At 46.8% G+C, this 27807-nt stretch overlaps 2 protein-coding genes across 2 annotated transcripts; both read left to right on the plus strand.

The window, feature by feature from the left end:
• The first annotated feature begins 1863 nt into the window (after nucleotides 1-1863).
• On the plus strand, nucleotides 1864-9081 carry LOC139048513 (uncharacterized). Its single transcript, XM_070522914.1, has 5 exons — nucleotides 1864-1901; nucleotides 2811-2833; nucleotides 5085-5251; nucleotides 6156-6253; nucleotides 7636-9081. The coding sequence occupies exons 3-5, from the start codon at nucleotides 5103-5105 to the stop codon at nucleotides 7731-7733; spliced, it is 345 nt and encodes a 114-aa protein (XP_070379015.1). The 5' UTR covers nucleotides 1864-1901; nucleotides 2811-2833; nucleotides 5085-5102; the 3' UTR covers nucleotides 7734-9081.
• Nucleotides 9082-18605: 9524 nt separating this feature from the next.
• LOC139048514 (E3 ubiquitin-protein ligase SIAH1B-like) lies at nucleotides 18606-27656 on the plus strand. The gene is made up of 5 exons (XM_070522915.1): nucleotides 18606-18703; nucleotides 20736-20955; nucleotides 23083-23215; nucleotides 24617-24723; nucleotides 27111-27656. Exons 2-5 carry the CDS (start codon nucleotides 20757-20759, stop codon nucleotides 27494-27496), a joined length of 825 nt encoding a protein of 274 aa, XP_070379016.1. The 5' UTR covers nucleotides 18606-18703; nucleotides 20736-20756; the 3' UTR covers nucleotides 27497-27656.
• Nucleotides 27657-27807: the final 151 nt, after the last annotated feature.

Raw genomic sequence — 27807 nt, forward strand, 5'->3', positions numbered from 1 at the left:
TACCGCCTTATTTAGGAAACAGGGAAAGCTTGAAATACGACCAATTAGAAGCCTCGCGGAGGAACAGTGGTGGGCGGTTATGAGGGCGTGGGTGGGGCTTCACTGCAGACTTGAGTTGTATCAGCATCTATGTACTGTACGGGTCACGACTTTATTGCACTCTAATGTTTATGCTTATGCGCTACACGTCACGCACGATGTAAGCCAAAACGGAAACCGAAATTAATGTTAACGCACACTGTGAGATGTCGACGCACTAACGTCATGAGGACGAAGGTGACGTTTGTCGAGAAAAGAATCGTGAAGGCTGAGAAACCTGCATGCTGAGAAACTTACGTTCTGAAAAAACTATGACGCGAAAGACATGGGTAAGGTTGAGTTTTAGAGCGATAGCTCTACTACTCCAGGTACAAACGCAGAAAATGCCTGGTTCCGTAAATCTGACCTTTAAGCACAGCCAAGGTCAAACTGGGACCCACTACCGGCGGCTGTTCCGCACGCCGTTTGGGTTAAGCCCAAGTTTGACCTTGGCTGAGCTTGAAGGTCAGACTTATGCAGGGGTCTTCTGGGTTTTTACCTAGAGTAGTAGAGCTATCACTCTAAAAGGAACACAGAAAAAAAAGATATAGTGAGTCGAAAATAAGGGAGAAGTTAGGGAATATGTAAACATATTTAAATTTTGTTTTGCAAGCACCACCCTATTGCACGCACGGTTAGTCGGTATCCAGAACGTAAAACAAAAACTGCTGGAGTGAAGGGAGCGCTTGTCAATGATGAATGGATGGATGTTATGAGCGTCCCCTTTGGAGCGGGGCGGTGGGTTGCGCCACCAAGCTCTTGCTATTATACTGTCTAATGTGACCGCTGTGCAGACGTCTTCACATTCTAATAAAACATGCTCCATAGTTTCCCTAGCTTTACCGCAGCCAAGCACATGCTTCTTCTTTCTTCTTATATCTCGCTTTACATCTCGCTTTATGTAAAGTGAAGCCACCTCGTCGCCATCTTACGAGGGGCAAAAGCACGCCAGTCGCCGCAGCTTGCGTGTTTCGGGTCGTCATCTCTTGCCGTGCGCGGTGCTATGCGAATCCCAAAATGCGCTGTCGCGCTCGGGTGTTTCTAGGGATGTTGACGTAGAAGCAGTTGACGTGTTAGCGTTGTCCTTCTCATTTAAATAAGGTTGCAGATTACCGTTAACAGTTTGCTCGGGAATGAAGGTAAGTTTTACATATAAGGCCAAGAGGAAACGACAGCCGCCAAAGTTCCGAGACCCTCCGCGTAATGAGGATGCTGAAGCACCGGAAACACCTGATGCTAATGGAGATAATAATGAATAGTTATGTTTGTTGCGTGTACTGCTATTTCTCACGCTACATTTTTCAGTTTTTTATTGCATTTTGTTCCGACAGCTTCTATGAATGATCAATTTCTACACTGCATTAAATAAGGTGAATAAACTCTAATTACCGCGCGATTTTTTTTCTCTGTTTTGCGGCAGCTGCATATTCACGCCGATAAAATGGAAAAAGAATGCCCCATTACTCGGATATTTGCGATCCGGAGACCTCCAATATGGCTCACCTCTTAGCTTTAAAGCTTACCTCATAACTCTAAAATCCGTTAAACAATTGAAAACCGCTGGAAAAGTCGGCGAACAGCGCTGCGAAGTCCTTGGCAGGCCGCTTCTTAGCCCCCTGCAAGATGGCCGCCGCCGGCTTCACCCGAGCCCATAGGCCAGTACATGCCACTTCCACTACATGCGGTATGCCACAGTCATTGGTGCAATCATCGTCGTCATCATCATCATCATCATAATCATCATCATCATGAGATTGAGAAGAAGAAGAAGAAGAATAAGAAGAAGCAACGCTGCTGGCGAGGCCTTTGTTTTCCTACCAAGGGTGAGTCCCTCGTTCTTAACTTTCAAACTTCTGTCTTAAATATATTATTTATTGTCGTCTGTGTATAGTACTCCGCACAACTTGCTTCAACTGCACTAAAATACCTGCATGTCTGCAGCGCGTTCTCCAAATCTTATAACTGCGGAGTGAGAACGTTGATGATAAGATAATAAGATAATTTCAGTGTTTATCTTTTTTTTTGCAATTCGCGTTGTTACTCGCGCACAGGCACGTCAGGCTGTGCCCGCATATCGGCCGCATTGGCCTTGAGACAAGTTCTCGAAAATTTCCCAAGTCGAACACTCGTTCCTTTAGAATGCAATTGAAAACAAACAAACAAACAAACAAACAAACAAACAAACAAACAAACAAACAAACAAACAAACAAACAAACAAACAAACAAACAAACAAACAAACAAACAAACAAACAAACAAACAAACAAACAAACAAACAAACAAACAAACAAACAAACAAACAAACAAACAAACAAACAAACAAACAAACAAACAAACAAGCAAATAAACTTCATGAAAAATGATGAACCAGAGAAGGAACAAGACAAAACTTTGGGGGGGGGGGGGCCCTTGAGAACAGGTGCACTGTCTTTCGAAGGGAAACTAGTACATCTCGGAGACTCTTTTCAACTTGAGCTTCTTAGCGCCCACCTAAATTTGTAGCAGGATGCAGATATCATGTCTTTACCACATGCACGAAGACTGTCGATCATTAGGAAGTTATTATTATTTAAGGGAATTCTCACAGGTTTGATTTTTGCTTATACGTAGCAAAAACGAACGAGCAGTAAATGTTCAAGAGTAGATTTACTACACAGGTTGTTTTGTTCGGAACGGCGCACTCGTAAGAAATGCATGTGTTTCACGTTCTGTGTATCTATTTTTTTTTTCAGGATCGGCTTACACGGCCGCGGGGGTAAGGCACTATTCAGTTTCAAGAGAAGTCCCACCGCCGGTGCCGCTTAAAGGCCAACCGCAAAGAAATTTTGGGTCAGTTATAAAGCCTATAGTTTCAGGCAGTGCAGATATAGTAGAGCAGCATTCCGTGCGAAATTTTACGTTTGAAATACGAGTGCATATGTCCCAAAAGGCTCGAAAAGGTAGACGTTTGTGACAGCGAAATTGAAAAAAAAAGAAAGGGACAACTAAACGTCGACGCTAAAGACGATAAGGCTGACATAATGGTGGTTCAAGTGATTCGATGATTAAATGTTGATTACATCTCTCTACTATGTCGCTTTCTTTCTTTTGTGTCTATGAAAATTACGTCGACCTTGTCTTGTTTACAGTCGACAGTCGTAGCGTCAGAACTTGGTTGACCCTTTTTTTTTTGACCAGGTGGCCAAGTGGGCCGATCCCGTTGAGATCATGCAATCTGTGATGCAGTGTGGCTGTTTTTCGACTATGCTTATTTATTTATTTATTCGGTATACCTACATTGCCTGTACGGCATTATCGGAAGGGGGGGGGGGGTTAAAATACAGGTGGTCACAATGGAAACGTATTCAGCAACATCAAAAGAATACATCAGTAAATACAACATTGTTTAAGCACTGAAATTCGTAAAAGCGGAAGACAAACTAACAAAGTAAGTAACAAAGTAACTAAAAAAAAATCAGAAGCGTATGCGAAGAGATGAATAACAGAACAATCGAAGAATATGGCTCTCAATAGCATTTTCAATACTAGACGCTGCCATCACTTCATTAGGGAGCTCATTCCAATCGTTAATCGTGTTAGGAAAAAATGAATACTTAAACACATTGGTACGGCACTGATAAGCTCTAATTTTGTTAGCATGGTCTCTTCTAGATGAAACGTAATGCGGCTCCTCGATGAACAGTGTTTTGTCGATACCAGTTTTACTTTTATATATATAGTAAAGGAGTTTCAATCTTAGGATTTCCCTGCGTGAAGAAAGAGTTTTCCAACCCAACCCTTCCCGTATTCCGGATCCTGTGATAGTAAAATTATAATTTCCTGTTACGAAGCGTGCTGCTTGCTTCTGGACGCGTTCTATTTTGTCTGTGAGGTGTTTAGTGTACGGATCCCAGGTAACGCATGCACGTTCTAGAATAGGCCTGACGTTTGTTAAATACAAGGTTGCCTTCAATCATGAAGGAGAATGCTTAAAAAAAAGCGCATTGGCGCTAGTTACGGCCGTACCGGTAATTTTACCTACTGTGTGACCAATCCCCGCTTCTTGCGGGCATGGGCGAAGCCGACTTCAGGACACCATCGCCTTTTGCGAGCCCTGCTTAGTCCAATCGAACTCGCTCCATTTCCGAAAAGTGTGCCGTACAGCAGCTTTGCCTCAACATGTCTATATCGACGGCGGTGCACCCTTTACAGGAGCAGAGTGTAATTGGGTTAATTTTCGACTTTATTAGCGCTAATTACTCGCGTACCGCTAAATTTAGATACTCTGCAACTAATTTTCACGTTTCATTTCGTCGACATATGCATTCTGACAACTTCTGCAACTGGCTACGACGCTCTGGAGGAGCCAAAGGGCCATTTTAGAGCGCAGCTCTTATGCGCGCGTTCCCGCGTTTCGCGTCGCCGTCGTCCCTCGATGTCGTCCCTCGGCGTAACCGAGCAAATAAGCACCGCGTAGGATGAAAGAGCGAACGCGGAGTGCAGCGGGGAAGATTGCGACAGCGAAGAGAGGGCGAAGAGGATGAGGGTATAGCGAAAGCGCGAGAAGAAAAGCGCAGTGCCGCTCAAGACGGGTTCTGCGGCAGCGACCGCTACGAGATGGCGCCAGAGTAGCGCCCCGTCGTCTGCTCACCGATTGCATGCAGTGAGCGCGTCGACCAATGTCACATATGGAAACAAAGCGCTGCGTGAGCGGAGGTCTGTCTGTGGCGGCCGCTGTGAATCGCTCCCACGCGTCACCCACGCGCTGCCTCTCCCGATCTCCCGAATGGCGAGGCAGCCGCACAACACTTCGCTCCGTTTGCAACGGGCCGCACGAGACGGATAGTCCGCACCAGCCAATACATCGCGAAATGAAAACACGTATGGAGCTGCACTCAAATTTCGCATTAGGGAGTATCGTAATCGTCGGCAAACTTGTTTTTATTTCTTCTGGAGGTTGTCAGACGATAATCGGACCCCAGATACGCCAACCCGTGTGAAGCCAGCTAAGACCTTCAAGAACGCAGGCAGAGCAGACAACGACGATGAGCCAGAACGTGCAACCCGGGCAACCGCTGAACGCGTTCGCCGGTCTGGCATTGCCTCAGGGATTCATGACTGGAGACATCCGACATCTGGCCAACTCCGTGCCGGCTCTCACGGCCATCGTCGAAGGGCAGATCGACATTGAGAGGTGAGCGATTTGGATCACGATCAGCTTATGTGTAAAATAACAGTGAAGATAGAAATGTATTAATAAATTGCCCTTCTACCGTTAAAAAGAATGTGTAGAAACTATCGACCATAGCTATCGATGAAAGCGAATAGCACGAAAAAACGAACGAATGAACGAACGAGGGTAAGCGTGAGAGAGAGTGAAACATTTCGTGACGTCATGGATTTCGACGGCGCCTGCTCGAGCCTAGTTTATCTTTGGTCGACAGAGGATGGGGTGCACTGCGTCATAAATAAAACCAAAGACTCAACTTAGCCAGTTTCGAGAACTTTGACTTACTCGCGGCGGCCCAAAATAAGAAAAAAGAAAGAGTACCACGATATTCGTGACGTCACCCTGATGTGCAGGCACTTGCGTTCCGGCTCGAAATTCAGAAACTGTAGCTTCGACCTTCATTTTCTTCCTTCTGGTAATAAACGTCTCATCGCCAAGTCAACGAAAATACGTTTTTTGAAGTAATACTTTATCAGTAAAAACTGATTTAGTATTTCGTTTTAGTGCCTCTTTATCTGCGACTGAATGATCAACAACAACGATAGTCTTCTGAACGCCCAAGTGGCGCCCCCATATTGTCGAATTCGCCACCTTTTGTTTGACGTGTACAATTGCCTCAAGGGGCAACTACGCCACGTCAGATCCGCCAAAAAGGCCAAGGTGGTGGAATTCGACAGCACGCCGGAATGGGACGGTCTCCAGTGCATGTAGCAGGGTGACTGTCGACGCGTAAAGCGGGCTACAGCCCTTAGCCCACAATCATTACTTCTGACCGTTGGCTTCGCGCTGATTTGCTAAACGCTGCTTGAAAAGGCTTCGCACTGTCAGTTGTCAATGCTTCATATCACTGCTTACTATGTTTTTGCAGGGAAGCCAGTGCCCGGCGAGAGAGCTGCTACATTTGCGCGCTGTTCACACTGGTGACCATGGCCCTCATCGTCTCCCTTTGCGTTTTTCTCTACGTGGGTAAGACGGCCATCGCAAAGGGAGTAGTTGGCGCCACCTAAAGGGAAAAAAAAAACACACGTTGGAGGGCGATTCAACCTCTAGTTGACGTCGGTCAAAAACAATGTCTTCCCGAGTGAGTTGGCAAGTGAGAATGGGATGGAGTCAGGCATGGGAGGCAGCCCTACTCAATTGCTCGGCGCTAGAGTCTCAAAGGGCCCTAGTCCAACGGGCGCGGGTAGCAGCTTCGTCCAGTGGGGTCCCAGACTAAGGACTCCACCTATGTAAGGGGCCATTTTGGCCTGCAAACTCCCAATCTGTTGAATAAACATTTTTTTCTTATTCTTCTTCATCATCATCATCATCATCATCATCATCATCATCATCACTGCGCACGACACTCTATCGCGTCGCCACTCGCACGAGGGGAGTGGCAGGAGCGTCGGACCACTTAAATTTTTGGACTGCACTACCTTCGGGATCGGGCCACGAAAAACGTTAGAAGCCCAGATACCCGATATACGGAAGAGGGCGAGGATGCAACTCGCCAAGGAAGACATTGCTTTCGATATCTTTGGAGTCTGCTCAAGCATTTAACAAACTGCGGGTCTGAGGCACTGAATAATCCCCTTCGGGCTCCGAATCCGTAATTGTATGCACGTCGAGATAACGCCTCAAAGTTCGAAGCAACAATTAAAATAATCACGCTTAAATATGCTTTGCACGCACCTTGAACAATGTGCACTAGTGTCAGGGAAAAGATTTAGAAGACGTTGTACGCGCGTTTGATGCGACGACAGTACGTCAGCAGTCATAGTTTGACGGTAACGCATTTCACTTGAGCAATTAGACGCGAAGTCAAGCGAAGTCAAGCGAAGAAGTTGTTCGTGATGTGATCGTTGTTCCTGCACTTCAAGTATTTTTGGGAGTTCAGGCGTGAAGTTCGTATTTTTGCGTATGCGACAAAACTCGTAGAAATATTCTAGATTCTTAATCTAGGCTCTATTGATGTATACGTTTATATTGATACTGAAGATGCAGTAACTCACAGAACTGAAATTTTAGCATAAAGACTTAATTCACGCCTGAAAGGGTTATTATCCTCTTCACGCATTTCTGCCATTACGCTTTGCTCGGTCTCGGTCTGTCTTCAACGTCCCAGCATTTCTTCCAGTTTCAGTCTCAAAATCGTCTACTTTTGCGACCTTTTGGTGACGTATTCGCTGGTACATCAAACGCAAAATTTGGCACCGAAGTCTGATATATATCTATACTATCGGAATTTAGTCTTTTTTTTACACAGTCTAAAATTTTGATGCAGTAGGTCTTTACTGACTAAAACTCCCTCCTGGGGCCCCCTCACGCGTTTTACAAACAAAGCACAACGCCTATACCTATCGCAGTCGACGTCATCACCTCACCCATAAGCACCGTGATCATCTACATCACTCAGGAGACCATAGTCATTGAAGAGGTGACCGACCAAACAAGGCTTCGGTGACGCCCGGACGTTGCCTACTATACGGTCGCCACCACAACAGGACTGCGATCACGTGCCCGAGTTCTCGCTGCCTCCGAGAAAGGTTACAGCACGAACTCCGAGATTCGCGCGATTTTGGAGGCCCTGGTTGCCAAACGGGCTCCATGACATCGTGCTGACCAGACTGCCAAGATACTATGATGACTGACCAAAGCGGGTGTCTGGTATCGATACTTTTGAACTGCGCTGTGCCAGTCATTTTTTCGTATACGCTTTTGTACATTTCTTTGAGTGCTAGTATTTCCCATGAATTTGCTATCGAGTGTCCAAAGACCAATGTTTTCGTGCTTCGCCCGTGACGATTCGAAGCTTTCAAGGTACCTGCCGAAGTGCTGCAACCATTTAGTAATCGTAAGACTGGAGAGAAGCGCTTCGATTTTATTTGATGAAGTTTCAAGTTCAGCGCTTTTGTTTTTGAGAGTGGCTCAGTGAACACGTAACAGCAATGTGATCCTACAGATTGCGTACCGATTCAGTTTCTAACGAAAATGTCCGGGAATTCAATCAAACGACGACTAGAAGAAATTATCATTAAGGGGTTTGCTGAGAGCTGATGTATGCCTACTAAGAGCTTGCGTTGATGTTGCCATTAAAATTGCGACATATGTGTCCACGACCATAGAATTTCCTATAAAGGAATACTAGGAGGGGGCGCTTCAGTCGTTCAGCTACCACGGAGATGGTGTGTTGTACACGGATTTCTTGAATCGGGGTGCTTGTGGCTTCACAAGTTCTTTATATTTTTAGATATTCAAGCGCTCATAGTTTTTAAACATAGCATGACAAATACTCTCTCAACACATGCGTAGTCATTGCAATATCTTGAACTTATTAGGCAATATCTTGCTGAAAATGATGAACATTCACAAACCTGGTCGACGCCATAAGAACGAAGTTTGAACAAATCCAAATGCACTGCCCACATGTCCCATGCTCTCTGAACCACCTTGCTTGCAGCTTGCCTCCACACTATAGCGCCAGAGTTCCCTTTAGTAATTTTATTACTATTAGCCTATATTTGGGAACCTAATCCAGCTGGTGGTGTGCGTGTGTGTGCGTATATCTTACATGCGATCTTACAGATTACACTTCTTTCTCGCTAACTTGGTTCATTGGGTCACTGCTGTTCTGAGGGAGCCGAGCTCAAAACGAACCACTGGACCAACCTGGGTCACAGGGTATCTAACACTGAGATGCGGTGTTCTTCAATGCACGTCTCTGACCCAAACTCGGTTCACTGGATATGTGACACTTGATGTGTGCTGCTCTTCAATGAACCTCTTTGACGCCATGTTAGGTGAGAGTGTATTCGCCGCGTGCTTCAATAAACCTATTTGATGCCAACTTTGTCACTGGCTGTGTGTCACTGTTCTGCCTTATCATAGCACTAATTACATAGCATCACAAAATACAGCGCTATAGACGAGCACACGAAAAAAAAAGTTTCAGTGACGTTTCACTTCGCGAACGTGGGTGAGGCGCAAGCGTATGGGCGCACGCGACGTAATCGGCCCTCGGTGCGCTTAGACGCCTACACTGTCCACATCGCAGATCGTATTCAAGACAGGGCTCGCGCGGCCACGCCATGCGGAGCCTCCACCGGAGTAGAAAGCCCTCTTGTAAACATTCGCTTATCAACTAAAGTAATCTAGCATGGTGTCAGCGCGCAGGCAAACATGAACACTTCACACTGGATGACGGCGGATACTCGCTGTCAAAACGCTGGTGTGAGGAATCGCGGCAGCAGCAGCTAGCGAAGTCGCCTTGTGCTGTGTATCGCTTCGACGCAAACTGAGGGGGGAGAACACACCACACGCAAAAGCTACGAGCCGCCTTCCCACCTAGACTGTGCCCCCAAAGCGCATCGCTTTCAAGAAAGTTTCATTCATTCATTCATTCATTCATTCATTCATTCATTCATTCATTCATTCATTCATTCATTCATTCATTCATTCATTCATTCAAGATAGAGGCCCGGCCGAAGTCCAACGCCCCGCCTCTCTCCCCTGCTCTAAAGCCCCTGCATCCACGCGCCACCACCGCTTTCGGAAACGTGTATGGAGGGGTTTTACCCTGCTCCGGTGTCAGGCGCGCGACGGAATTCGGCGCGCTTCCTCCCTTGCGCGCGTGATAGATTGAGCCGCCATCGTCGGCTAACCGTCGCACGCTTTCACTCGCGCGCACAGCGCACGGCGCGCGAGGACGATGTTAACCCAGAACCTGTAGCAACTGCCAGAGGAGGTCAATCAGGCGCGCCTCCGCGTGCTTTCGTCCTCCGCGAGGCTTCGTCTCCGTTGTCCTTCCCGCCTTCGTTCAACGTTACCTACACTTTCTTCTAGATGGCGCTACTTTGCCGCGCGCTCTAAAGCATAGAGTTAGTAGAACAACTCTAGAGGAAAAGCTGGGCCGGAAAAGTGGGAACCTCTAGGGCGCCGCCCTGTTGCTACTGGTCAATGTGGCCAGCGCAATTACTATTGAAAGAGCTGAGAACAAGTACAGGTCACCTTATGCTTTGTCACCTAAAAACGCATACCTGATGGCTTTATGAAGGTGGTACGTTAATATTAAGTTTACAGAAAGCGATCGCTAAGTCCGTGACTTATGTAAATCACGATGTACGCATTCATGCAATAAAGGATGACGCGAATTTCGGTTTCGCATCTGTTTTTTGGATGCGTAGTAGTTTCGTTTGACATGCGATCGCGCGTCGACATCGGACGCTATGACACACTCGTGCCTTATGTGCTACTGAAGCCCCGAAGTGGTCTGGCATATACCTTCACATGTAAGTAAACGAATGTATCTCCTTGTTGAGAATATCACGCGAGTAGGCAGCTCTTGTGATACATCACAATCGTTCGAGAAGCGTCACAGTAGAGCATTTTTCTGCATGCGGAGCGGTGTTTTTATTTGCAGGTTTCCCTTCAGTAGGAAATTGCTGGACAGGCGGACCAGCGCACCGGAATTGTATTGGCGAAGCCACAAGCAACTCAAAGAATCTGTTTAATTGTTGCACTTTGAACAATCATGCTTCTACAAAGGCCACAGCAGAAAAACAGCCTGATGACCGAGTATTTCTGTGCCACGAAGTAATCAAGAGGCGAGTGCCTAATGCGGACGAAATAGAGTGCATGGAGACTTAGAACGACAGAAAGCTGAGCTAGTTCGTAAGGATTCATTATGCAAAACAGAGGTGAGGCGTGCAGACAGGACACAAGAGTAGAGAACTGGGCGGCGCGCGTGTTGTTTGCTTGTAAATACTCTACTCTTGTTTCCTGTCTGCACGCCTCACCTCCGTTTTGCATAACGAGTGCATCAACCCACATATTAATAGCTTAGGCGTTTTATTAACTGTGGAATATTTTCAACACTTCCTTGCATGCCATTTCATGTCACAAATTTGTGCAGCGAATCTATTTGCATGATCGACTCCGGGCCTGTGGGACCGTTCACTTGCACTTGATGCTGAGTCTTTTACATGTATCCATAAACTGCAGATATGCACATCAGATCCCTGCGAGCACTTTCAAAATTCAATTATTTTCGACAACAGGCACATATGCAATACTGACATAATCTGGAATACCACTAAGCAGCTGGGACACATTTTTGTTGACCATACTCGCAGGTAAAATAAGTACATCATGTGGACAGCTCCAGCTCATTTTCCTTAAGTCAGTGTGTACAAGGGTTATGCAAAAATAATTTTTTTCTCGCGCACCGATTATTTTGCTGTATAAGCAAGAGAACCCACCATGTTAGTGTAACGTATCTTGTGCATCACACTAATATGTGCTTTCATTTACCAAGTGAGATGAGTTACTCTTATGGCTCATTCAGTCATATCACACTGCAAGCTGCATTCATCAATCTTCAATGGGATTTTGCAAATGTTTAATGAAACATGTTTCCCTTTTATGCAGATATGCAATGGCAAGCCCTTCCGTGTGTTCCAAAGGTAAAATTTAAGCTCTAAATTAAAGAAGATATTTCTAGTCAGAAACAAGCAAAAATGGTGACTGCAGAGTATCAGAAGCCCAAGGTACAGAAATTGTGAGAAGTGTCGAATCATTTTAAGGAAAGAGTCGTATTTGAAAATGCAAGACTCTTTAGTGGAGGTCAAGCAAGTCAATATAGGTAGAATACTCTGCAAAATTATGCGAGTGAGGGGATGTCAAGCAATGGGTCAGGAAATGCATTGTTTTTCTGCAAAACAAAAGCTGATTGCCATTACATAAGTCACTTTAGCATCATGATAAATTCAGAAATAAACCAAAAAACAAGACACGCAAAAATAAAAAAAAACATTTAATGATGCTCTCTCCACACTGGGATAAATAAAAACAAACACATCACATCTAATGTGGACATATCAGATGCCTTGTGAAACACTAAAGGAACAATTCAGGTTCGAGCTATGGCACTTGCCACATAGATGTGGGGGGGCCTTGCACCAATAGTGATAGTTACCACTGCATTTAGAAATTGAAAGCATTCGTGCAGACAAGGATGATTTTTTATAGTCTTGGCTACCACTTCAAATGCCTCCACCAAGTGTTACAATGCTGTACGCAGCCATACTAAGGATCTCACAGCAACACCTGCAGGTAAAAAGCAGAAGCAGTCAAAGTGCTGTGTTCTGGACACTATGTTTGAAAACATTTAGGCAAGAAGAGTGCAAGAAGCAGACATAACAACTGCATTTATTTCCATAATTCCCCATTTAAATGGCCTTTTCTTTTTGCTTAGACAATGCCTACGCCTAGCCACAGCAGCTCCCTCATACAGACTTCGCAAGCCAAGAGGCCGTGGAGCCAAATGCAGGTAAGAGGCAATAAGCAATAGCACTGGTATCGACATTCATCTAATTTCTTTTTATTTCGTTTAGGCAGCCAGCACACCTCGAACAGCCACCTTGACTGCGGGTGTGTCACCCTAGTCGCCAAGGAAACATTTGAGGGAAAGTGACAGGCAATGTGAACAGCCACTTCTCCATGTAAACAATACTCTTTCTCTCGGATGACTCCTACGCCTCACCACGCCAGCACACTTGTGCACAAAGATGCCGCAGAGGCACGTGCAGGTCAGAGGCAAGAAGCAGTGGCACTGGTGTCGACTTTTACCCAATTTCTTTTTCTTACACTGAGGCAGCCAGCACACCTCGAACAGCCACCTTGACTGCGGGTGTGTTAGTAGATACCTGTTGTACATATGCTCATAATAAACTTCAGTAAACTTGAACTTCATAATAAACTTGAAGGCAAATGGGACATTGATGCATTGTATTTTTGAACATTTATTGTACACATACAATATATGTTATACTTTGCAGTGCTACAGAGCGTATTTTGAAGCTTCCCCCTATATTTTGCACCTTTAATTACGTATGTGTTGTGTGGCCCTCAATGCAGTTCAAGTTGTAGCAGCTGCTTTGTCTGTGTATCGCACATTGGCTTAAGCTCGTGATATCCACATACTTCTCTCACATATACAAAATAAAGTTCTATGTAGTCCTCAGTGTTACAACAAAAAATGAAAGTAAACAATCCGATCGTGGAATTGTGTTTATTACAGTGATTCCTACGACAGTTACTGACAAGTTGACAACTTGAACTGGTCAATCGGTCCATAGCCTCCTCTATTTTTCAAAAATAATGGAGGCTATGATCCGTCATGGCAAGGAATTGTATGTATACATAAAAAAGGGAGTATGTGTGTGTGTTTGCAGTGAGGGGTATAAGATTAGGGCGGTACGAAAAAATGTACCAACACCGTCCTCTAGACCCATTCCGTTAAGGTACCGTAACAAAGCGTATTATGCATAAAGTCTGATATTTTTACAGACGCCAGGCGACGCGAGCTACATTTGTCATGATGCATTCGAGACTGCACCGGATGCCCTCCACATTATTCTCGTTAATCGTGCTCACTGCGCCGAGGCAAAAGAAAGATCATGGGTGCAGGTGCCTTTAAGGTATCTCGACCTTGCGAGGCACGGCTGCGCGTGCCAGGGGAGCTGTCCGTGCGAACACTCCCTGGCACACACCAGCCTCGGCGGCCCCTACCTACGTACCGTTCTGCTTCGAGCTTTGATCCCCCCACTGTCCCTTGGGTGCCCTGGAGTTCCTGCGCGGCCTGCTCTACTATCATCTCAGGTGCTCTCCTGAGACTTCCGTTTGTCGGTTACATGTGCCCTACAGCTGGATCATTACTAATAATAATAAAAAACCCGATCTATCGTCACGACGATAGATCGCGAAAGCGGCTTTTGCAACATACCGCGCCCGTGCGAAGAGAATTACGGAACGCCAACGAGGAATCTGACCACAGCTTCGAGCTCGTAACGTCGTCGAGTGACACTCCTGCAACAGGCGTGACCGCTGAAAACCGCATACCGCCGGAAACTTGAACAGGGTCTTCCCTCGGTTGCATAACTGCCAGCTGTACGGCCAACATGGACCACACCCACACCGTCCCGCAACATAGAATAAAGAACCAACTTATAAAGCCCAAACACACGGCTGCACGCACACATCACAACGCCATGCTGCTACGCTGCTACTGTTGCCGGATTAAAACTGACTACTGTCACCAAGTCTAGCAAGCGTCTCAGGAGCTGGCAACCTCGGCGCGTAGCAACATGGCGGCGCTCTTGAGGTTCCCGATTTTAATGCATGGGCCCTATGGGTAGCTTGTCCTCTAGAGTCAGTATAGTAACTCTATGCTCTAAAGCCCCTTGATAATTTGAAAGTAGCGCCATTCTGTGAACTTTGCCGCCGCGCCGCCAACCCTCGCACATCCTCCTCGCCCGCCTCTCCACTCAGCGCTTTTCTGACCGATGATTGGCCGCTGCGGCCTGCCCCAGCCGTCGCCTTGGAAACGCGCGCGAAAGCGTCGCTTTGCTTGTGTTGTTGTTTTTCTTCAGCGCCATGGGCAGGCCGTGTTCCTCTGTCGCGGGTCGAGCTTTATTCATCTAATTCGACTCTGCATTTCGTGAGCGCCGGACGCTGGCGCAAACATAAAAGTTTTCTCTCTCTCTCTGCATTTCGCACCGCGTTATGCCGGGCTGCTGCGCATTTCAGTGCACAAGCCGGCGTGAAAATGGCTTCATGCTTTTCACGATTCCTCGAGGGAAGAACGACATCAGTCGCAGAAAAAAGTGGATTCACAACATCGGACGTAAGGAGTTCACTCCGACGAATCACACCGTCCTCTGCGAGGTACTGTGCATTGATTGGTACATAAACTAGTCTGTATACTTCAAACTTCTTGCGAGCTCGTCAAGAGGCTGACAATCTTGCTTAATTCGCTCGTCATTGTGTGTCGTTTCGAATGTTATCATTTCCACTTGATGGCATTGCTGTGTGTTGCGCCTTAATTTCCGAGTCTCGGTGTGGGTTTCCCGCTAAAATGTTTCCATGGCGTACGTATTTTTTTTTCCAGTATATACACGTGCTTCTAACGGTGGCACAGAATAGGAAGCATGTCGATTCGTAGCGTGTAAGGCAGACTATCTCCCGCGTGCCCAAGAGCTTTGGTGGGGTCGAAAAAAACAATGCCGTTGGGCACTATATACGGCAGCGTTAGAAGTTTCTTAGCGCGCGTACACATGACCTCAAATATTAATTTAGGCTTATCAGTTTGGTTTATTTGATCACTAAAAACCCTGAAACCCTTCTTTATCACGCGTCTGTTCGAGTGGGCCTTAATAAATTACGCAGCCGAGTATTAGCTACGCTTTAAAAATTGATTCAAGCGAAAGTCTCCCTGAGGTGCATTGGAATTAACTTTATAGCGTTTTGTGAATTTTTCTGTGCGAGTATATTTTGCTAGCACGGGTTTTCTTAACAATATTGCATAACATTGCAGCTACATTTCGATACTGAGTGTGTGCTATCCTGGATGTTTTGTGCGTTTTCCGTGTAACGTTTCAAGAGTCACCTGCAATAAAAATTGCGTCTGACCAGATATGTGCTGGTGTGTCACAGCGGCTGTGTATTCTATGCTCCAGACCTGTACTCTGCGTCTGAAATTTGTGTTGGGGTGGCGCGATGTTTTCAGTAAGTAGCTGAAAAAACTGGCAAAACCCTGCCCCCCTCTCAGATCTATGGTAATGGCTGCGGCTGGCAGCTTTTCCAGCTCTTACGAAACAGCTTTATTGGCAAATTGCAAAAGGAATGACATCTGGGAGAGTCATTAATGCCACAGATTGGAAGAATAATGTGCAAAGGAGGACCAAAACTTCGCGCAAATAAGCTTTGAGCATCTTCTTGCCTGCTATGGATCTTTAGAGCGTTGAAGGCCTTCGTCTGACCGCCGCGACTGTGAAAGTCTACCGCGATACCGAGGTCTAGCGGCACGGGAGGAGCGAGTCAGCAGATATGCCTTTTAAGGCTGACTTTCATTCGCCATAGGTGCAATCTTTACAATTTATATTTAGTTATGCTATCAAAATAACGTCAGATTCTTAAGCTCTGTTTCTAAAATAGTACGAATTGTTTCCTTGAAACCGACCCAGCCACAGAATGGCTAAATCCTTTCTTATCGTCCTTTACAGCGCTGAATATTGCATCACCACGGGCGTCTGAGGCACTAATTGAATGCATTCGATGGGCTACACTGAATAAGTCACAAAGACAGCACCACCTTCCCATCTCTTAATCTAGTCGTCCGTTGCCGTCAGCAATCATTCATAAATTTCAAGCCAACCCTTGGCTACGCTCACTTCTACAGTAGTCAATAAAAATATATCTCTCTTGAGAGCACGAAAAACTAGAAAAAAAAATGGTTCTCTTTCAAGCAGGAATGAAATTTCTATAGCCCAGGTATTAAATGCGCGGCATATGCATTACACCGAGGCCCCAAGCCTTTTAGGACTGAACCCCTCCCCCCATGCCCCCCCCCTAAAAAATCCATAATCACGTTAAAGCAAATTTCGCATCATTTTTGCGGCCACTGCCCTACTTCTGAAGCTTCACGCACGCAATGACGTCCAACTAAATTACCGCAATCTCTGCCTGGCTCGACTGCAAAAAGATAGTGTCATAAAAAGTACTTCTGCGAAAATGCAGCGCTAGTTGAAATTGGATTTAACGGAGCGCAACTGCGTCGAAAAATATTAAAGAATGTACAAATTTAAATTAAATACTGTGCTAATTAAAGCTCTGCCCTGTTGAAGTGACCAGTATAAAGATATCAAAGCCAATGTGGGCTATATACAGTACGCTGCGATTGTTAATTCATGCCGCAAACGCGCACGTTTAGCGCTCTCATTGTTCAAACGAGAAGGTGATAAATGTGGGTCATGGTAGAGTCAAGCACACTGCATCCCTTTCTAGTGCTTTCGTTTAATAATAGAGCGAGAAAAAAATCCCGAAGTTAGGTGCGATCACGGGTGCCAGCTAATGCATCGGGCTGGCGAGCGCGCGATGGCCTGCGGAGCGTGCCGTGCGCAGCGCGCACAGCCGGCGGGCGAGGAGAATCGAGGAGGAAAGCGCGGGAGTGGAGGAGAGTGTCGCTACTTTCAAATTATCAAGGGGCTTTAGCGCGCTCGCGTTCCTTCGTACTTTCCCCTAAAGCCCCTTAAACTTCATAAAGTAGCGACACTCTCCTCCTCCACCTTAACCCCTCTTCGTTCCTCCTCTCTTTCGCACTCCCTCCTCGTCCGTGGCGCCGCCTACACTGCTCGAGCGTAGCAACGGCGCCAACATGCGCTTGTCGCCACTCCGTAGACGCTTCTCGAGCAAAAATGGCGCTGATGCACGGCGCGAGGGCTCACGTGACGCTATTGGGCCAATAGCGACGCCGCGTCGGCCTCGGCCAGCGCGCGCGAGGAGGAGGCGACATTCTTCAAAGCGTGGCACTACTTTACGAAGTTTAAGGGATTTTACTTTTCCCGACGCGCTATTTTTTTCGCTTCCAGACGCCTTCGTCGTTCGCTTGCTTGGCTGCCTCAGACAGACAGCGCCGATTTGAAGAGCTGGTGAGTTACGCTTGCGCGGAAGAAGAAGAAGAAGAAAAAAGAAAGCCGGTGCCTTTACAATTCATACAGCACATCATCTTGTTGTTTTTACTTTCCTTCTGCTCGGGTTTGGCGCTGTTTTCTTTTTCATGTTACCACTCCAATTCACCCAGCGGTTTCTAATTTCGCAATAATTAATGAAACGAATTATTAAACAATTGCACGGTAATTACAAGTGAGACTGAAGTCGTAGATAATCTCTAAATGACGGATGCGCCTGTCAAGATATTGTAGCAAACAGTATGACTCACGCGGGTGGTTTGCCAAACAGAGAAACTGGATAAACTTGAAAGTATAATGCCAAATCCTGCCAAAAATCAAGTGAAGAAAATTATAAAGACGAATTGATACAGATTCGCGATAAACTAATGAGATACGTATGCTGATGCGACAAAGAAAGGTTACAAAAGGACGTTGCAGCAGAAACCGTGCTCACGGCAACCCAACAGAGTAGAATCTTCGACGAATTGGCGGAGCCCAGCCCAAACACGCATGTGGCTACACCAAAAGCAAACAGCACCAAATTTTTTTTTCAAATAGCAACATTCGGTGTTGTCGCCCGAAGTCACAATGTCACGATATAATTCGCACAGCTTTCTCAAAAATTCGTTTCGCATTAAATACTTGCGAACGTTATGGCTATACGTTTTTTGAGGTCGTCGTAAAACAGGGGACAGCTAATTGTGCTAATGTAAAGAAAATAAAGAAATAGCAACTTTTGTGCCGTTGCAAATCTCCTTCGTAACGATAATATTCGTAAATTGCTTTTTTTTTTCGTATTTGTTTTCGAAATCGTCCAGTCTTTGATCTCTCGAGAGTCTGTCGCATGTCACAGACAACACGAGCCTGCCTCGCCTGGAAGAAAGACGACGAATTGTGACTACAGACCCAAAATTGACGCCGTGCTAAGGTAAGTGCGGCGCCTGCTTGTATCTACTAACATATTAGTGGTGAAACCTTAATGTATCGTTGTGAGCTACCACCGCCAGCAGTTACGGGAACCTCGTTTTCTGCTCTTGTGCGTATCTCTTAGCTTCGCGGGCATAGGCACGTTGCTCTGAAGCTACCCGCAGCTGAGAGCAGAGCCAGAACATGGCAGCCTATAGCGAGCGGAAGAAGCGACGTTGAGGAAGGAGATGCAATTCAGATTGGCGACGACGATTCGGGGAACCTATCGCGAGGTCATTGGATCCTGGCTCCAAACATCCAATTCCCGAGGTTGGATTTTCGGACTGGGCAAAGCTCAGCGTGCTTAACACTCAGACAGGCCTCTCCTGTATGTTGGAAGGCCGTTTCACATAATTCGCACTTGTCCTCGCTGGCGTCGGGGACACTGGTGCGATAAGTGAAAGGCGCAGCGCGCTGTGGCTGACGAACCGGGTCTTCACTATCGCCATCGAACATCGAAGCATGTGAAACTGTCTGGAACACTAACACTTGAACAGCCATGAACTCAGCACGGAAATGTTTACCCTGTTGTCTGCATCCCGGCGTGGAAAAACGTCACCCCTGTAAACGTTCTAACAATTGATATTTTTTGAGTAGAATACCATCATTCGCAAAACGCGGTTATTGAAGGTTAACCTGACTGCTGCCGATTTTATTTTGCATACTTCGAAATGTAGGGAAAGAAATGTGGAGAGAAAACGTTGAAAAGAAATTACCGTTTATTTAATAAGCTAAGGGGCTTTCCTAAGAGGGGGTCGTCTGGGCAGCTTACATTGTAAGTTAACGAAAAATAGTATTCACCAGATTTCGCCACTGCCGTACGATGGGGAACGCTGCCATGCATGGACTTTGTTTCCAATGGCAGACTAGGTGGCATTTGATCGTAATGAAGTATACCCACAAATTGAATATAAAAAAAGTCGATTCCAGTGAGTCAATTCGACAGAGAGATGATGTTCGAAGTTCGTAACATTGACAGATTCCTAGCGCTCATCCCCACGGTGACGTCACCATTACCCGTGCTGGCAGCGAAAACTGAACTGTGCAGAATTCACCAACGCACTTCGTACATGCAAAGCTAAACGAGGAAAATATAAAAATATTCAACGTCACATCGAATTTGTGTGCAGACCAAAGCACTCACAGCAGTAATTTTACATTGACAAATAGAAATCATAGCTTTTTTAATAAAACCTTCTTTAATCAAATCATAAGATTTTAATTGGAAATGGCGTTTACTATCACAGCGAAATAAAATGCGAAGCTTCACTTAGGTTATGGCAGTTGGCAACAACTTCATTACATTTAACTCACAAAAAATTGTTCAGAAGCTTGCAGAAGTACAGAAATGTCTTAATTGAATTTTATAGACTGTCTAAGACGGATTGTGCACGTCAAACGATGTCTCTCTTTTATGAGCTGACGCATGCAGACTATGTGAAAACCCAATCGAAAGTATACAGACCACACTAGACAAAACGAAATATACTTTAATGATTTTTGCCGATTTACTTATTATTTAAAGGGACTAGCCTACCGTATAAGAAGGCACATCAAACTACAAGAAGTGCAAATAACGTTACCACTACGCACCCCGATTTTCATACACCTCGAACATCGAAAAATGCAATGCCACTGATTGTTGCCGCACCAGGTTTTCATGGCAAGAATGAGAAACGTAGCGATTAGTTGTCACTGCGAACAAGATAATTTACTGAGTCCGAGCCAGATGGGGCATTAGTCGTGGTCGCGCTGTCTGACATTACAATGTGGGATGCGAAATTTGTGGGTTGCGAATGGACATCAGCTTTTGCAGTTTTGGTTCCGTACAGGGTTCTAACATGGGAGGGCGTATCATATTTCAGTGAATTTTTTTCCCGGTATAAAGTGGCCCGTTAGAATAAGTTCATACTTATGGTAATAACCTGTCTAAAGTCAAATCCGCGAAAGCTTCCGTTTACGTGTGGGGCGCACTGTTACGCGATTCTTTACAGCTCGGCTAGCGGGGTGGAAGCATGGCCTCGGTGACCAGCGTATGCCGTCCGTCCAGAGCGCAGACGTCGTCGTCGATCACGCAGATGGCCAGCCTGCTGGAGTGCCCCGTCTGCAAGGAGTACGCGCTGCCTCCCATCATGCAGTGCGAGAACGGCCACCACCTCTGCGCCCCCTGCCGGAGGAAAGTGGCCAAGTGCCCCGTCTGTCGCGCGCCTAAGGGTGAGCCTAGAGTGCAGCACGTTTGAGAACACGCCGCTACAGCGGGAAGCCTTCCACTGGGCACGCCGCAATCGTGACAGTTCTCGGTGTTTGCGAAGTAGTGTCGGTCCATTTCGAGGAGTCGATTTCTAAGACTGGAAAAAATGCGCTAGCTCAACCGCCGGCGGTAGCTTAGTGACCATGGCCTTGTGCTCCGGAGATCGAGGACGCGGGTTCGATTCCTACCGCGGCGGTTGCATTCCGATGGGGACGAAATCCGAAAGCGCTTGTGTGCTTAGGTCCAGGTGGGTAAAATTAACGTGGAGTGCGCGCCACATAGGCGCGCCTCATAATCGTATCACTGCCACGGCACGTGCAAGCCCAGTACTTTTAAAATGCTTATCCCGCTACAGAACGAGGACCCTATTCTTGTTAGTCACAATCAACCAACAGACAATGAAAACAAGAAAAGCATCGGGCGATGTACTTGTTTCAATTGAAATGTAGAAACGATAAAGGAAAATTGAAGTGCACGAAAAAAAAACACTTGCCGCACTTCGGATCGGAATCACGTCTCTGCAATACGCGTGCCATGCTCCTAACAATCGAGCTACCTCGGTACTGTATTCTTTTCAAAGCCAACTTGGGTCGCTGGTTATGTGGTATGTGCCGCTTTTCAATGACAGAAAATATCCTTTGAAATTTGTTCAGCTCTGGGCGGCATATACGGTGGGTCGCAACATTGTTTCTGTGCTAATCGCATTAAAGAGGCCCTGAAACGCTTTTTTGAACGTGGTAAGAAAAGGTTCCTCATCTGTCGTAGATGCTGTTCTGAACATGTGAGCCAAATATTACTGCGCTGTAGGAAGCATGGAATTTACAATCTCCCGTCAAACACAGCTCGGAAAAAAAGTCACTTGCTCTCGCTTCCGCAATGTCGTCATGCATCATCATCGAGAGCAGCCGAACCCACCAACGCTAACGGCTGAGTTCGTGATCACAAGAGCATTCTCAGTAATATAATATGGATAATCTTGAGTTAAACAAGTTGAAAATATGCACGTCTGCGTTCTTAATAAGACAGAAAAAAAAGTCGCAGTTTCGCCCAAAAGGCGAAGCATCGATTGCAACAGTAAATTAGTAGACAGCTATACGAAGTAAGGATAACAGTATTATCGGCCGTATAAACTCGTATACATTCGCTGACTAACTAAAGCAAGAAGCATGGTGTCGCCCGCGCACAGCCAAACATGAACGCATCTCACTCGATGAGCACGAACACTCACTGTCAAAAAACGCTGGCGTGAGGAAGAGCGGCAGCATCAGCGAGCGAACTGGCCTTCTGCGCTGCCCCTCGCATCAGCGCGACCTAAGCGGCGAGAACACAGCGCGCACGAAGCTATCAGCCCTCGGTGCGCTTAGACTATGTACCCATCGCAGGTGGCTTTCAAGATGGCGCCCGCACGGCTGCGACCAGCCGCGCCACACGCAGCGGCCGCCGGAGTGGAACGCCCGCAATGTCGTGCGTTAATGCGCCTCGAGTGTCCATATAATTGCTATCGCAATGAAATTATTTCATCCTTGCACTGCGCGTAGCTGCGTCTGCTGTGCGTGGCCTCCGAGATACCAACGGCGTGCTGCGTAGCATAGTCTACCGTAGCCGCCGCGTGGTGCCGCGACAAGTGACACTAAACTTTCTGGCCTGGCCGGTACTTTGTCCTCCGGCCTTCTCCGCTGTGTAGCTTCCAGTGGGCTAGCGGAGACGAAAAGAGAGAGAAGGCCAGGTATCGCAACGATAACTCCATTTGTAGGTAAAGGAGTAAAAAAAAAACACGTTTGCGGCATGACATTCGCGAGATTACGTCCTTTAATGAGGAGGTCATTCTACTATTAGTTACGGCAGCATTTTAGAGCTCTTCTAATGTAGATAGTCATCTTGATATGGTGTATGTCGGATTTTTTTTTACTTCTTCGTCATGCGGTTCGGATAATACGATCGAGGTGGCCTAAGTGACACGATGGCGCAACGGAACGGGCGGACAGGCTTAGCAAAGCCAGTTTCGAGCTCTCAACTGCTTTCGCTTTCTACGAAAACAGAACAGGCCCGCAGCCTGCTAAACTCACCCGCGTACTTTTGTTCACATTCAGGGAAGAACAGGAACCTAGCCTTGGAGAAGCTGGCGGAAACGGCGATGTTCCCATGCAAGTACAACCCAAAGGGCTGCGCTGCCGTTCTACTAATTGGCGCCAAGAAGAGGCACGAAGACTCCTGCGAGCACGGGTGAGATTGCTCTTCACGTATAACGGCTGTATTGGGTCGCAGAATTGTTTTTTTTTTGTGCAATCAATCCTGCTCACTAGAGCAGGATTGGTCGCCCTGGTGCAGTACTTGGCCACAACCTCCTCTATGAATACAACAATCAAACCCCGGCCCTCAGTCCCCAGCAGCTGCGAAACAAGTGAACACGGTGGCGGTCAGACCTGTGACGCAGCAGAGGGTGCTAAGAATCCCTGGATCCGGACAGGCCGCAATTGGAATCTGAACCTGGCAACGTTTAACGCTAGAACGTTATCTAGTAAGGCGAGTCTAGCAGTGCTATTGGAGGAATTAGAGGGCAGTAAATGGGATATATTAGGGCTCAGTGAAGTTAGGAGGCCAAAATAAGCATATACAGTGCTAAAAAACGGGCCCGTCCTGTGCTACCGGGGCTTAGCGGAGAGACGAGAACTAGGAGTCGGATTCCTGATTAATAAGAATATAGCTGGTAACATACAGGAATTCTATAGCATTAACGAGAGGGTGGCAGGTCTTGTTGTGAACCTTAATAAGAGGTACAAATTGAAGGTCGTACAGGTCTACGCCCCTACATCCAGTCATGATGACCAGGAAGTCGAAAGCTTTTATGAAGACGTGGAATCGGCGATGGGTAAAGTCAAAACAAAATACACTATGCCGATGGGCGACTTCAATGCCATGGTAGGCAAGAAGCAGGCTGGAGACAAGGCCGTGGGGGAATATGGCATAGGCACTAGGAATAGTAGGGGAGAGCTATTAGTAGACTTTGGGGAACAGAATAATATGCGGACAATCAATACCTTCTTCCGCAAGCGGGATAGAGGAAAGTGGAGGAGCCCGAACATTCTGAACCCTTTCTAGGAACGTTGCTTCTGCACGCCTCCGTTGTTTGTAGTTTCCCTAGTTTTCTTCCACCAATCTTCCAGTCACCTCTTACTAAACTGTATTGCGGACATGCATACTTTCCCCCTGCTCTAGCTGTACCCAAGGGCTTCAAGGAGGCCAGAAGTGCCTAAATCAACCGTTTATACGAAGCCTCGCAACGCCCCCTGGTGGCGTCCCTCATAACGCCCTCGTTTTGAGACGCCTGGTAGCTGCCAGGGCGCTGTTTCTTCTGCCCAGCAGCAGTTGCCTAGCTCGATACGCCACGCAAACATGTCGCGCTCGCGCATAGTTCGAGCACCGTCCGATGAGTTCTAAGGGCAACGCCATACCTTGTTATCGCTGTCAATGCTTCACCTCTTGTCTCCAGGTGTTTCCTGTATTGAGAAATCTATGGGTGTGGTTGAAACTGCTTACCGTAAACGCGGAGCATCCGCTGACTGCTCAGTTCACAGCGACACGGCGATGTGCTTTGGTGGGATTTTTTTTTACCATGCTCCTCAGACCGTGTCCTTGCGTGCTCGGCTTGAAGCCGTGCAAGTGGCGAGGACCGCTACAAGAAGTGGTGGACCACATTCTCCGCACGCACGAATTCGTTCCAAGATTGCAAGGTGAGGCACCGAGCTATACGAGTGCACTTTTGTGGCACCAGTCCTTATACACCTGCGAACTGAGATTTAAGAGTAAAGGGAGTGCTGTTTTTGACAATTTGGTTTTTAGTTTGTAGGTTACATAGGGACGTAACGTAAATCGCACTGAAATTTACGGGAGCCTGGAAGATTCTGCTGCAAGTTTTACTTATCTTGGTCCTTGCATTTATACCAGGTGAGAAGCGCGTCAAACGCAAGTGCATGTCTTTACAGACTAGACCATCATACATGTGCTATACTGTAGAGTTAAACTGAGTGCAAGCAACACTATTTCAATATAGTGCTTCAATATGTTTGAATGGCAAGTGACTCGGTAAGTGGCTCTTGCTGGTTGATACGATAACTTTGCTCCGTTTTTTTTTCTTTGTGACCGAAAAGTTCACGTTGCCCTGAGTGGCACTTGCAACCCTGCGGGCTTTTCTGTCGGTGGTCGTGATACTTGTCGTTCCCGTGTCTCCTCACGCGCGTTCTTGCATTGTCATCCTTGTGAGCGCACATAACTTTTTCTTCAGAAACGTGTTATGCCTCCATGGACGGACGCCATAACGAAAAAACAATATCGATGGATCCCACGCATGCGTGACAATAGGTGATAAGCGAAACCTTCCTTGATGTTGCTGTTGCTGGTGTCTTCAACATAGGGCACGTACTCACGAGGAGGAATTGGCCATGGTTCGCAATAGAAACGTAATGTTAAGCAATCTGTTCTCTTTAACTTAGTGGTTGGTACTAGTCATATATAAATAATTAATGCTCATAAGTTGTTTTTTTTAAAAGTGATCATGCCAATTTTTGGAGAAGTTGCTAGATTATGAAAAAAATGCAATCTAATGTTAATAACGCGGAAAAGGTGTTTAACACGACAGCCTCCCTGTAGCAACGACGCACTCACGCACAATAACACGTTTCTTTTCGGGATCCACGCTCGGCTCGTTGTGTTAACACAGCCGCTGTGTTAACGAGCGCCTTAGAGAACATGAGCGATCCATACCAACAGGCACAGGTTCCCATTTGGCCCAGCATTGTAAAATACGCAAGTGCAAACCCATGTTTCGTGATACCACGATTTTGAAAAAGAGCCGTGACACCACCACCCGAGAGTTATCTGAAGCATTTTTCATTCAGTCATTGGGGTCACAGTGCATTAGTGTGCCTTCCTTAACCTTGTACAGCGTTGAATTAGGTTTTTTGGATTCTGTCGCATGAGTGCGCTCTTGGGATCGGATGTTGGTGGCTCCACCGCATGGTGCTCACTGCGCATGTTCCTCTAGTTTGAGCTGTCTATAAAGGAGTGACGCAATAAAATGATGTCAGTTGAGAGTAGCGCCTTGTCCTGTCGTCTTTCTTGTGTCTGTTGTTTTGCGCTAAACAAAGTATTCATGGATTCGCACCAACTAGCCCGCCAACGCATTGTGCTGAACAATCAGCTGTTAGTAGCACTGTCCCTTCGTCTCCCCCTCTGTCCTCCTAGCTGCGCGCTCTTTTGCGCTTTACCTCAAGTTATGCAGTACCAAGTGGCCCACCAGTCAGTTCTTTTGAAGATCTCCTTCATTTAAAGCGCCTTCTCGCGTGCTTCTGAAAGGAAACTTTCACTCCGATCTTGCAAATTTACCGCTGCGTACATTGTGTTGGGTGTCTCTTTCGTACATGTGTTTAAAATATGCCATTGATCTCTGTGTTCGTACATGTGTTTAAAATATGCCATTGATCTCTGTGTGAACCATATCTTCATTGCACTTTGAATTCATCAAAGCTAACGGTATTTTCAATGTTTATCATTTGTGTTTTAAATTATAAGATTATGTGCAGCGTAGGGGGTTCGTACTGTGTACATACAGGCAGTAGTGTCTTCACGCAATATTCTTGTGTGTTATACCCGCTCATGTGTTGCTCCTCCTTCTCTCCTCTTACTCGTGGTGCTGAGAGGAATCGTTAACTAACTAACTAACTAACTAACTAACTAACTAACTAACTAACTAACTAACTAACTAACTAACTAACTAACTAACTAACTAACTAACTAACTAACTAACTAACTAACTATCAAGTCCAAATTCATAATGCAGTACATGTACAAGGAAAGAGGCAAAGCAGGGAACATCCAGAGCTATACGTATATATACCTTCTAATACCGTTCGTTTTTTTTTTATAATGGATGGATTCCGACAGGTCCATTCTGGACTCGCTCTTGGCTTTCGCCAAGGACGCACAGCTTCTAGGACGGCTCTGAATACGCCTCCCCCCTGCTCTTCCTATTCCCCATTATAGGCCTTCGCGCCATCCCTTAATAAATACATTTTGTCATCATCATAATGGACGTCCTTTCGTTTTCCTTGCGCAATTGTAGGCGAGAACGTTGTCCTCACCGCGACGCGCTACAACCGCGCCGGTGCCTTCTGCTGGGTGGCGCTGCAGTCGTGCCTGGGCCGCGACTTCGCCGTGATGCTCAAGAAGAGGAACAACTACCGCGACCGCTTCTTCGGCGTCGTCCTGCTGGTGGGCTCGAGCGAGGACGCGCGGGGATTCGTGTACCGCCTGCAGCTGTGCGGCGCCGAACACCGGCTCACCTGGGAGGCCAAACCCAGGAGCCTGCACACCCGGAACGAGACGATCAGGACCGGAGACGGCCTGACCTTCGACATGAGCACCGCCGAGCGACTCAGCAACGGCGCCGATCTCAACGTGGACGTGGCCATCCGCCTCGCGTCCTCGAGCGGCGATGCTGCGCTGTAGGCACGCGGGGGCACGGCCGGCTGACAACAAACCGATTACCGGGATGACATTCGGAACTGCGTATATCAGAATCCTACATGGCGTCGTATGCAATCGTCTGCTGCGGATGGATTGACGCGATAAATTTGCGTACATAGAATAAATTTAAGCGCCCCTTGAATGGTTCGTGACCTCGACGTGGACATGAACGCCGTTCGCTTTCGAGCGCAACTGGCGAGGCAGGCGGCGGAATCGCAGCCTGACGAAAATTGGGGGACGGTGTTCGGGACACCGTGTTTCGGAAGAATGCTGCATGGTGGCGTTCAGCCACA

The sequence above is a fragment of the Dermacentor albipictus genome, chromosome 8, assembly GCF_038994185.2.
Source record: "Dermacentor albipictus isolate Rhodes 1998 colony chromosome 8, USDA_Dalb.pri_finalv2, whole genome shotgun sequence".
NCBI lineage: Eukaryota > Metazoa > Arthropoda > Arachnida > Ixodida > Ixodidae > Dermacentor > Dermacentor albipictus.

Bases quoted from the DNA above. Each gene is read 5' to 3' on its own strand.
- LOC139048513 (XM_070522914.1), top strand. From the start codon at position 5,103: ATGAGCCAGAACGTGCAACCCGGGCAACCGCTGAACGCGTTCGCCGGT. The intron at 5,252-6,155 runs GTGAGCGATTTG...ATGTTTTTGCAG, and splicing joins GGGCAGATCGACATTGAGAG to GGAAGCCAGTGCCCGGCGAG. The intron at 6,254-7,635 runs GTAAGACGGCCA...TACCTATCGCAG, and splicing joins TTGCGTTTTTCTCTACGTGG to TCGACGTCATCACCTCACCC.
- LOC139048514 (XM_070522915.1), top strand. From the start codon at position 20,757: ATGGCCTCGGTGACCAGCGTATGCCGTCCGTCCAGAGCGCAGACGTCG. The intron at 20,956-23,082 runs GTGAGCCTAGAG...GTTCACATTCAG, and splicing joins CGTCTGTCGCGCGCCTAAGG to GGAAGAACAGGAACCTAGCC. The intron at 24,724-27,110 runs GTGAGGCACCGA...GCGCAATTGTAG, and splicing joins ATTCGTTCCAAGATTGCAAG to GCGAGAACGTTGTCCTCACC.